Raw genomic sequence first — 12,287 nt, 5'->3', positions numbered from 1 at the left:
AAGCAGCCCTTTTTTCCCAAATCACATTGGTTTCATAATATTAAAATCAATTCCTATTTCTAAAACTGAGCTGACAAGCATGATACAACAACACTAGGTGCCTGCCAGGTTACAGATGGAAATCATTGTGGATAAATGCCCAAGAGGAGTGTTTGTAGAAAGAAGGAAAACTGGACTAACCTTTTAGTATTGACGTCCCAAACCATTGTCCCTTTCATAGTTTCAGAAACTGGGGGCCATAAGGGGCAGCATGGGTTAAACGCTCTGCAAACAAGCACTCATTTTACTCTGTCAAAGCAAAGAGCAAGAATGATTTGCTGAGATTTGCCCAGTCATTGTTATCAAAGGAAAGTGTGTGGATGTTTGCATAGGCCTGTTCTACTTCATTGGCCTGGGGAGGCTACTAGTAAATTGGAAGCTGCAATTTCAATTTCCTTGATAAACATCAGTATCATGGAGGACTTAAGAAATATAGAGATGCAAAGAAGTATCCTTCTATAACTGAGAGTCACACTTAAATTTTAAGTATTAAGCATGCTCGATTTTTTTAATTGATGCTTTATCTTTAAAATGTTTTCATTTCTTCCTGGATGTTTTCATATAATGTATTTTGATGATATTTATTTCCCTCTTCTAGTTCCTCTCAGATATCCCCCAACCTTCCTACCTCCCTAGCCATCTCTCTCTCTGCTTCTCCTCCCCTCTCTCTCAAAAGAAAAATAAGGAGTCCAGTTTGTCTTGGCTGACTTCTCCTGGGCATGGGGCCTGTTTTCTTGCTTTTACCTTGTACCACTATTTAAAGCTCAGATAAGCAGCTCAACTATCTGGAACGTGTATGAGATCCAGAGAGCAAACCAAATAGACATTTGGAAAAAAATAGATGTAACAAAACCTGTTCATTTGCAAGGCTGGTGGAAAATTCCTCTATCCTCCCTTGCAACTCCTTGTCATTGTTTAAGTTGCTTCAACTTTCTAAATTTGAATTTTCATAGTAGGTTTCTGACTTCATGGAACAAAAGCAACCACAGATAGAAAGCTTACTAGAAGAGGGTTGTGTAGCAAAAAACAGCTATTAGCTATTAAATTAAAATTTTAAGGGAAAAAAAAACAATGAAAGATGGGGAGGTGGGGAGAAGAAGAAAAGAGGGCTAACAAGAATATATCTAGGCACTGAGGATCCTCAAGTCCTAGGTGTTTGGTTTAAGCAAAACTTCTTTGATCTGTACTTCTTTTCTATGTAGTATTCTGTAACTACAGCGTCTTGTCTCACTATAACTGTTAAGTTCGCAAATGACCTCACTGTCCTAATTAAGAAGTGAGTGATTTTTACATGTGTATCTGATTGATTAAAATGATATTTTTATTGGTGGCATGTTTTAGAAAATTAGACATATATACTACCCCTGGACATGTTTTCATTGAAAAAAGAATGGACAAAATATAAAAGGACTTGGATAAGGACCATAATTTTGTTTCATTTGAAGACTAAGCAATTGAATTTTTGCCTGTTTGTGATAGCCCTAACATTTCCTCAATTTCCAATAACTAAAATTTTTGTTTTAGCTATTAGCCAACTTCCCTGTAGCCAAATCTTGTACACTTTAATCTGTCTGTCCTTGAGTTCAAACTCATACATGAAATGGTATTGGAGAAGTCCACAGTAATTTGAAGAGCATCTTCACAGGAAGAAAGAATTCCCTGGCACAAGAGTACATGTTATTTTCCTCCCTGTGGATCTGAGAATGGGAGAAAAGTGTAAAAATATTATGGTTTATGTGGCTTTTTGTAAGTGAGTCAGGCTGAGTTTGTAACTCAGTGGTGGGCTGCTCGCCTCAAATTCCTGAGGTTCTAGGTTCAATCCCAAACATTACTAAGGTGGGGAAAAACACATTAAAAGCAATTAAGCATTTCTGCAAGTGTTATGGCACCTTTAAAATGTGTGCAAAGAGACAGGTTGGACAGTACAGGAGCTGAACAAAATGACTTTGATGGTAGTGTTCAAGACGGCTCTGTGTCAGCAAACCGGGCATCAGAGGTTTCCATCTGCTCGTAACTCTTCTGTTTGATTAAATGCAGTAGTTGATGTCCAAAGTTGGCCGTGATGGCTGGCTCTAGATTATCCATAAATCAGCCAGGCTGAGCAAAAATCAGGCATTTTCAATGCTCAGCCTGTAGCTCCAAAGCTTGAGAACTAGGTCACTACTTCTCATCCCTGTGAAGTTCCGTGGGTTCAGAGAGGAAATCAAGAGCCTCCCTTCTATTGAATGAGCTCTTAGGACCACCACAAAATCCTTTGCTTCATTTCCTGTGGGTGAGGAGAGAGAAAGGACCCTACAGACAGAGATGGTGGGGTGGTGGGGGAAGAATATATGGAAGTTTTAAAAGTCAAGACTGGACTGAAAGTGTAGCTTTTCTCCCCAGTTTCAGAGCCCACGAGTCAGTCATCTAACTACAGGATGACTAATAAAGACAACATAAGCTGTGGAGGGAAAGGAAAGGAGACTCCAGCTGAAATGGGTGCTGGACCCTTTTCCTTATTCTGTGACGTACTCTTAGCATCCTGACTGAAGTGGTAAAGAAAAGCAGGAAGTAGAAAGAAGAGAGATTTTTGACACATTCTCCATGATTTCTCATTGGACTTAACTAGCTTTCTCAAATGTGGATACAGCCCATCCTGAAGGCTCTGAAGATTTTCCCATCAGATGCTTGATACTTCATGACAGTTGCTGCTTTATTAGCTAGCTTCCCATACACGACAAGGCTGAGGTAGAGTTACAATGACCATTGCACCTTACAGATGAGGCCAATGAGGCTCAAGGAGATTCATGGGTTACTCAAGGTCACACAGTGGTCTTAAGAGCAGAGAACTTGACCTCACTCTCTTCATGTGTAGGTGTGAAACTGGACCAGATCCTTTCAAGTCCTGGGTTTCCTTTCAGATCCAAAACGCCATGATTCAAAACTCCAAACATCTTAAGCAGGCAGCCAAAGAAGCAGTAACCCAGTAATTAATCTTTTTATTTTTGTTTAAAATTTCCCCTTTGCTTCTAAGCATGTTTCTAGAAACTAAGAGCCATACATAAATAGATATGCTTGTTACTGGCAATAATTTATTTTTTAATAAAATCTAAGCTTGTTTTGTGTTTAATTAAATCTGTCTCTCTCAAGAAGACTCTCCTTTACATAATCTGGTAAAGCATATGTCTTCCTCCTACTACGTGGCCCTTGGTAGTTAGGTTTTCTATAGTAACAAACAACAGTGACATTTCTGTGACTTGAAGCATCAGTCATTGTTTAAGCACTTGGCAAGAGGCAGAATGCTGGCCACGATGCTTCTGGGGTTGGCTTCTGATTGCTGTAAGGATGTAACCACTATCTGATACAATCCTATAGCTCTGCGACTTAGACAAAGAAAATCTAAGCCATGTTCTGCAACTGTTTCTGGATGGACAGATGCAGCCGAAGTAGCCACAATGGTTTACATCTCATTAGCCACGGCCTTTCAAATGGATGAGTCGATAATTGTGGGATTGAGTAGTGTCCCTTTGCAACATAATGCCCGAGTTTGTCTTATAATGATAAATGTTTCACCGTGACTGGGAATAAGAAAATATTTAGGCACTGTAATCCAATCAGCCCATCGCCAGCTGACCTCCATCAAAGCCTTAAATGTGATATTTCCCACAAAGAGACAACAAGACAACCCCTGTATACCCTTCACATTGTCTTCCTTTCCCTTCTTTTAACTTTAACTAAAGCTCTCAAATTTCAGCGTGAATGACAGTCATGGAATTGCATGTTTGAAATGCCCTTTCCTAGGCCCCACATCCAGAGACATATTACATCAAAAAGATGGTGTATCTAGAATAGTCTCTAGAGGCAATGCTGCTAGGATATCTACTACTATAGAAGAAATGCCATAGGCCTCCCACAGCACCCAGCATTAGAGCCAGATCTGGATAGTGGACTTGAGCACTGAGACCATTATCAAAAAGAGTGATGACAGCTGGGTGGTTGTGTCACATGCCTTTAATCCCAGCACTCGGAAGGCAGAGACAGACAGATCACAGTGAATTCAAGGCCAGCCTGGTCTACAAAGTGAGTTTCAGAACAGCCAGGGCTTTTACACAGAGAAACCCTGTCCAGGAAATAACAAAAGCCAAAAATATAAACAAACAAAAGAGAGGGATGACAGCCTTGGAAAATTTAGGAACAATGATCCAAGGCCATCTTACCTGTTCCCAGCTCTCATGACAGGTACTATTTTGTGTTTCTGGGATGGGGCTCCTTAAAAGTAGGATTATTGGTCTTCTATCAACAGCTTAAGTGGAAAGTATGAAGTGCAACTACTAAGATCCTCTTTTCTCTCTAACTGTGTGATCTCAGACAATTAATGGAACATCTCTGGGCTTCAGCATCCTCATCTCTGAGATGAGAATATTAATAGTACCTATACTTCAGGATTGTCACAGAGCTAAGCAAATGAACCAAGCAGTGCATGGTGTACAGTGTGTCCAACACAAGGCTCTCATATTTTATCACCACAGCTGTGAGATAAGGTCGTTGATGTGTATACCCTTTACCCTTTTCAACATCTGTGTCCTCATCTTTGACATGAGAATGATAGGATGGGCATGGTAATAAAAATAACAATAATTGCTACTCTGATTCTGTAAAAGACTATTGTAAGAATAAAATATGATGGGTATGAGGTCTTTATATATGGCAATTACAAAGCTGAACATTTTACTTTTGATGTAGAGTCAGAATCCAAAGACTAAATTCAGTGTTTCTGTGTTGCTGCCTGCCCATGTAATGGTGATCAATCAGTAACCTCTTTCAACCTCAGTTTCCTCTTCTGTCAGTGGGATCTAGTAGTGGAGGCTTATATGTATTTAGCAGCATCTTGTGTTAAGGACCCATCAAGGGTCCTTAACTCTTGCTACATCTTCCAGTATCCGGGGAGATACAGTCTTGGTGCTAAAGGCCTTAAATCTTAGCTATTGAGGAAGCGTTTTAAAGCTCAAAGATTACAAGTTGAAGGCTTGCTTGGATACAGAATAAACTCAAGGCCAATATAGTCAGCTTAGCAAGACTATCTGTGCGCCTTCCAAAACAGAAGTGGAGGAGTGGAGAGGAGCAGCAACTCAGTGATGGAGAACTTTCTTAGTATATATGAGGCACTAGGTTTAAAACGTGCTTCCAGGAGGAGGAGGAGCAGTGAGAGGAAAAAGGAGGAGAACAAAAGGGGAGGGTAAGAGGAGGGTGGGAAGAGTGGAGGAAAAAAAGAAGAGGAAAATCAGCTATAGGTAGGTTTAGGTTCAAACTCCTGCAGATGCCAATGAGTAAATATTCACATCTCTTGAATAAAATATCATAATATGTAGACATAACCTATGTACATCCTCCCATATACTTTAAACCATCCCTCGACTACTTAGACTACCTAATATAGTATAAATGGTATATTCAGTTATTCTGTGCTATTTAAGGAATGACAAGATGCCATGTTTAGTAACGATGCAAATGCTTTCCAAATGTGTTCAGTCTAGTTCTGGTGAAGCTGCAGATGCAGAAGCTGTGACTAGGGAGAGCCCAGGAATCTTCAGAATCCCTAGGGACACAGCGTAGGAACGAGAACCCCCAAACACTAGTAGTGAAACTCTTGGCTTGAAATCCACTGGAGCCTGTGGAGTGGCTTAGTGAGCTAGCTGCAAAACATCATATCCAATCCATGGCATTTCTGCAGACATTTATTGACAGATGATTCCATGAGAAACTGGCTCCTCTGAAAATCAGGTCAACCTGGATTTTTCAACGTCTGTCCAGATTGTGGCCTGGCCAGGAAGAATTAACACTCACCCAGTTCCTCTCCTTTCCTTTAAGAAAAAAAAAAAAGCTGAGTAAAAACAAGTCTTTGTCACAGAAAAGATGCTGCTGGGACTTTGGGGAGCGAGCAAGCAGAGTTGGAGTCACTGGTGTTGGAAGCGAAGCCTCCAGCTAGGGGTCAGCATCTGGTGTTACAGTGACTCCGGTGCAGAGGTGCAGACAGCACTGAACTGTAATTTGCCCCCGCTAGTTTTGAAGACAGGTCTTCCCATGAAACTACCCTTACACAGTACCAACCTGAACCAGCTTGCATTTGGGCCACGCCCTCCTGCTAATTTGACTGTTTCTTATAGGATGCAGCTGTCTGCTTGCATAGCACATGCATGCATGCAGCACATCGGCTTCTCGGGCACCTCTTGGGTTTTTGAAGCAGGAAGAAAGCAGGGCATAGTAGTCAGAAGTGGGTGTTTGAAAACATCTCCCTAACTGTTTCTAATAGCCTTAGCACCGCCATGGTGATTTAGCTAAATCACCAAACACATATGTAAATGGGAGTTGACTTGGGTAGGCCCTGCACAGGGAGACAGATCTGGGAAATCTAATTGCTGATAAATTACCACAATATGATGTGTGTATTTTTGCACTGGATTCATTTTAATAAACCAAATGCTGAGTACTTATTCCTAGCTGGGGCTATTGCTCCGAAATCCAGAATACATAACAACAATGTTAATCTCCATCGTGGTATGAAACAGCTAATCCCTTCTGTTCTTCTCCCCATCCTGAGAAGATTATGTCTCTTGTTTTCCAAATTAAATACTAGCATTCTGTTTTGGAAAGAAAAGTCAAACCGAGAATCAAAGGGCATACATGGGATTCTTTCCCAGTTACTTCGGCCTCTGATCATTTAGTACCTAGGGCAGGTGAGGTGATCCAATGAGCAGAGGAATCCAAACGAAAGGCCTAATGTCGCTTAATACCTTAATAGATGGGTGTATTGTATTAGTTTGTGAAACATGAAGGTTTTCTTTCATGGGGGTAGGCAAGAAAGGTATTAGAAAGGTAAATTAGGTTGATGGGCAGAAGGAATGACGGGTAGCAGACTAACTACGTAGAGTGAAGAACCAATGTGGGTGAACATTATGATGTCTGCAAGGCTTCCTTATTTATAATAATGGCCCTGACTGTTGGATGAGAGAGTGCTAGTGACCCCTGAAGAAAACTGACTGTGCTCCTGCAGGTTGTCGCAAAACCATGCATGCATGTACAGCCAGCACTAAGTGGATTCTGTGAGTTTAAAAAAAAAAAGTCACATGAAATTCAGGAGGAATCGTGGCAGAGGGGATAGGTGATAAATTGGAGGGAAAAGAGGGGAGGCGCATTTGATCAAAATGCGCTATATGCATATAGGAAATTCTCAAAGAATTTTTAAAGTTTGCCTCCCAAAAAACAGAAACAACCCAAATGTCCAACTGTAGAATTAATGAAGAAATTATAGTATTTCATTCAGTGAAATGAAATGAAAATAAATGATGTGAAACTACACACAACAACCAAAATACATCATGCAACAACGTGGGATGACAGGAGTCAGACACACACACCCCTACGATGCTTGTGGTACAATTCTATTATATAAAGTTGGCGGGAATAATCATATGATAGAAGCCAGGAAAGTCCTGCTGGCGTAGGTAGAGAGTAGGAGGAGCCACCAGTTCTATTTCCAGGCTACTTTCTGTGTTCTTTTGCAACTCAGATGGTAGCACAGATCTGTTCACTTGGTGATAGTGTACTGCAGAATATTTGACGTTGACTCCTTAAAGTAAGTCTTGAATTGGCTTGTCCATCAAGAATTGGGTTTATAAAAGCAAAGAAAATCCTCACAGTCTCTACCTGGCCTGTTGGGTTCATTTCTCTGGTTAAGAAAGCTGAGACCACAGGGACAGAAAAGCAGGATAGAGCAGAAACTGTAGGAATCTCCTAATCCCCAACACCATGGGAGAGCTGAGGCCTTGGACTTGCGATTGGTTATCTCAAAGAGTAGGAGGACCGGTGCACCCAGAGGAAGTCTAAGGAGAAAAGATGAGTGCCAACATTAGGCGGTGATCTCGTGAGAGTTCATATCTGGCCTATTTAACACTGCGTGGTCATACTGCCTCCTCTCCTGTGGTATGCCTTCCATGATGTGGGTGGGAGCACTAACCAAGACCATGGGACCCTGACTGGTTTTCCATCTAGGGAGTCATTCTAGTTTCCCAAGAGAATGAACTGCATAGATTACAAACCATTAAGTTGCAACCTCAGCTGTTAGGCTCTTAGGAAGAGGGTTGGCTTGCTAGAAAACAGTAATAAAGAGGGGCTTTTGGAAGGAGTAGGTCTAAATAAGACCATAGTTGAGACAAAAGCAGCCCTAGGGAGAAGAGGGTTAAGGAGTCCCCTTGCCATTTGTGCCACACCAGGTTGGAGCACAGGGAGAGTCTGAACAACTTGATAAAAAGGGCCTGGAGATGGCAGAGTCTGAGGAATCAGAAGAAGCCAAATCAGACAGTCATGGACAAAGCAGATGGAAGTGTGGAACTCAGCGTAAACCTGCTCATAGGTGGAGACTTTTTACTTCTCCACCACTGTCACGTTTAGAGAGTTGGTGTTGTGTGGATCCTCAGACGACTATCCTTGGGCTGAGTATGCAAGGCTGACTTTTTGCTAACTAGATTTCAAATATTTGGATCCAAATATAAAGTTGAGGCCTCAGTATCCCAGCCCCAAATGCCGTGGTTAATAACGAAGGTCATGTCTGCTTTTGGCCAGGCTCTTCTTGCAGTGGAGAACTGATTCAGAGAGATAAGACCAAAACTCTCCCTAGGCTAGGGTCTGCTCACCACAAAGACTGGTGTGTGGATCAGCAGGAGGCGTGCTCTATGGTAGGACAAAAGTACTGCATACCATTGACCAGGCTTAACATTTAGCATTGCCCCACTTAGGGTGAACATTTGCCATTCTATTTCCCTCTGAAAGATCGCTTGCCACACCTCGGCTACTTTGCCAGAGAGTGTAAGACGGAGAATGAGTTGGGAAGTCATTGTTCAAAACACGTTAGGAACATGTCTAATTCCTTGGCACAGGCGACTTAGGGCACTGGAAAATGCATGGGTGTGACCAGATTCCAGCATGTCTCAGGAAATCGTAAGAGAAAGTTGTTTTACATGTGCCTAGAGGGGTTTCTGATTGCATTTTTAAAAGGAGGAACTTAAATTAGAAGTTTCTTGGATCCAGAAGAGGAGATACAAACAAATAACTAAATCCACTCCCCCCTCTGCTTACCCTGATTCCGGTCCTAGTGTTTCATTTGCAAAACAGGCGGGAAGCCCTGCCTGGCAGAGCTCTCTGGCCTCACCCACGATGGGTGATTTTCAGCATGGTGATCTCAGGTGTTGTTTATGTGATGCCCATAGGAGTAAGGCAGTCTCCATAAAGGGATATTATAGAACGTCTTCAGCCAGGGAGAAGAATACCCACTTCCAAGCCAGGCTGAGTGTCTAAGAGGGCCAGGATGAGGATGCACAGGGAGCTGAGACAGATCAATACTGGAGACCATTAACCAGGAGAGCCGCCGCTGAGATAGCCTCGTGTCTGCCCTGGCTCTCCGGCTCCAGCTCACCCAGGTCTTGGCCCACTTCTCTCCACAGATCAATTGTGCCTGCCTCATGCATCTGTCCTGTAGAAAGGGACAATTTTGCTATTTTTCACAGATATCCCCCAAATCATGATTCTCAGATGCTCTGGGATTTGCCAGATTGCTCTCCTGTTAGCACGTGATTGGCCGCCTATTAAGCTGTTTCTCTATATTCATTTTCCATATCTGTTAAAATGGGGTGGGAGGTGGTAAACAGCATCTACTTACGGGGCCACAGAAAGGACAAAATTAAATTCAAGTGATGGCTCAGCCCAGCGCCTGGACTATGAGGGCATCATTTAAAACCCATTAGAAGCCTTTGACTACTTGGTTTAAAGAAACAATCCCCAAGAAAGTAAAAGAAGCGGGTTGGATTGAAAATGTGCTACTTAGGGAGGGTAAGGGATCCAGGCAAAGCAAGCAAAAGGTCTCCAGCACTTTGCTGGGCCCGTTAATGGGTCAGCAAAGCTTTGAACCACAGTCTTCAATGTAAGGGCACAACTTGTTGGTGCCAGCACACCCCAACCTTCCAGTGTCACTAAAATTTCTATTTCTGAGTGATGCCACAAGCAGTAGTGGCAGGTGTAAAAACACCTCCAAAAAGTTGCCCATTGAGTAATACGTGTTTGACAGATAGAGGGCTTTCCAGACCAGGAGGAATAGACAAATTCTGCTCCCTCAGGGACCCATCAAGCAATTCTTCACATGGCCTAACACGGGCAACTTTGCCTCCTAGATATTCTTCCCTTGATTTAAAAATAAAATTTAAAGGGAGATTAAAACCATGTGTTTCTGGAAATTTACACGTAGCTCATCAAATCTATTGTTTTCTGAGCGATGTTTGAAGTCTAATAAGACTAATGAGCTTTTTTTAAAAAAAAAAAGTTCATAAGAATGTTTTAAGGAAGGAACATAAGAGGCTTTGAAAACTGTTCCAAGAGTAAAAATAATAATATTAATAATAAATTGCTCAAAACTCTCAAGCCCCGCAGGTTCAAAATTGACTTATTACTCTGAACCCAAGAGATTTGAATTATTACTGAAGTTCATTGTCTCTTATGGGGCTTTACCGAAGGGAGAAAGAAGCCACATGGAGGGTCACTAAAATTCATTATGAGGTTTGCTTCATAGCCATAGCCATATCCCTGGAGAATTCCAGAACCCTCTCAGCCTGACCTTAGACAGGAACCTCCACCCGGACCCTCCCACTCCACTCCCAGTCTGGCAGTATTTCAGAATACTGGAGCCAGAACCCTCCTTGAATGGCTCTTTTGCGGGGCACACAATCTATGTTACATAAATGGGTGATGTGCTATTAGCTACCTGAACGATGGCGTGGAAACAAAACAACTTCGGTGAGTGCAGAAAACAAAACCAAAACAAATCCAAAGCCCACCGTTTTGATTTCCTGTGAGCTCCCTGCATTGTTGTCTGACGCCCTCTTGTGGTGAAATCCTTGCCAGCATGTGGGAATCCGTGCTTCTTAACCCAGCCATCCCATGTTACATTTTCCTACGCTCTCTTCCCGCTGTTTTTGTCGGTCACATCAAGCAAGGAACAAGAATCGGTTGCCAGCACCCAGAGTAAAGTGTGCCTGACGGGCTGTAATTTAACAAATGCTACCCGATGTTTTCTCTTCCAGGGAGCCTCTGATACATTGCCTGTAGCAAGAAACAGGGGCCAACAGGCAGGAAAACATGACATCTGTCCTTGCTTTCATCCTACTTTTTCTCAACATCAGCCTTCTGAATGGTAAGAGACTCAGTTCTCACTCTCCTTGCCTGGAGTGCTTAGGGGTGGCGGGGGACGGGGTGGGGGGGTGAAGAGGCTGTCTCAATCTGTTCCAATGCAGTTATGAGAAATGAAAATGTTTGTGTCATTTGCTGCTACTAAATTGTTTGCCACATTTCTGTGTTAAAATTAATGCAAAATCTCATCAGTGTGCTTCCTCTCTCCCATTCCCCGTTTGAGAGTGGACTGAAAGGGCGCGGGGGATGATGGGAACTGAGTTCCCATCCAGGGGATAGTTACTAGCTGTGTGATTCGAACCACTTGTCTGCCTCTCTGTTTTTGATTTCTCCGAGGGAGGATAGGGATAGCTCACAAGCTTCAGATGAAATCATGTATGTGAAAAGACCTTTGAAAAACTCTAAGAGCTAGCAAGCGTTTGCATGATAAGGTGGAAAACAGGCATAACCTATGTGTGCTAATAAGAGAAACAAAAGCCACAGCTAACAGGAAGGTGTGTGATTGTCTGCATAGGTTTCCACATCTACTTCTATGTACTTCTGGGGGGAGTGCTTCTGAATGCACCTGTGTACACACCGGCTGCGTAGAGTACCTAATCACAAATTCTTCTCTATCTGTGTATGTGTGTGTGTGTGGACGGCAAGGAGGAACCTCTGTGTATTTACATATATGTTTATTGTTGTGTTATGCATACCAGTGTATGTTGCCGTCATCATGCCCTTGCATGCATGTATTTCTCTCTGGATATATTTCCTATGGGTGCAATGCATTATGTGTATGCTTATTTCTGATGTGGAGTTTATGCAAGCAAGTCTCTGCATTTCTTGGACTTGTATAATATCCCTTGTGTCTGTTCACTGAGATAATCCATGAAGTGTGTTTCCTCAAGGGGCATGAAAATAACATTTGAGTGGTTGTAATTTCACAACCTTGCCTTTTTCCCTCACGTTTCCTAAAAGTGTTATTAATAGCAAGTAAAAATGTAGAAGAGATAAGCTCAGAGGGAGGGGAGAGAGGGGGAGAAAGAGAAAGAGGG

The 12,287-nt window shown here is 42.4% G+C and overlaps 1 protein-coding gene across 6 annotated transcripts in view; it reads left to right on the top strand.

The window, feature by feature from the left end:
- The window catches only part of Prlr (prolactin receptor), a 167,481-nt gene that overhangs the window by 125,879 nt on the left and 29,315 nt on the right, over positions 1-12,287 (top strand). For all 6 annotated transcript variants that reach the window (XM_075975894.1, XM_075975897.1, XM_075975895.1 and 3 more), the window contains exon 3: positions 11,145-11,254. In XM_075975894.1, the coding sequence (XP_075832009.1) occupies positions 11,200-11,254 (55 nt within the window). In that variant the 5' untranslated portion in view covers positions 11,145-11,199. The remainder of the gene's footprint in view (positions 1-11,144; positions 11,255-12,287) is intronic.

This window comes from Microtus pennsylvanicus, chromosome 6, assembly GCF_037038515.1.
Source record: "Microtus pennsylvanicus isolate mMicPen1 chromosome 6, mMicPen1.hap1, whole genome shotgun sequence".
Lineage (NCBI taxonomy): Eukaryota > Metazoa > Chordata > Mammalia > Rodentia > Cricetidae > Microtus > Microtus pennsylvanicus.
Note: the sequence above shows the minus strand (reverse complement) of the source record. Positions and strands in the feature narration are given on the sequence as shown.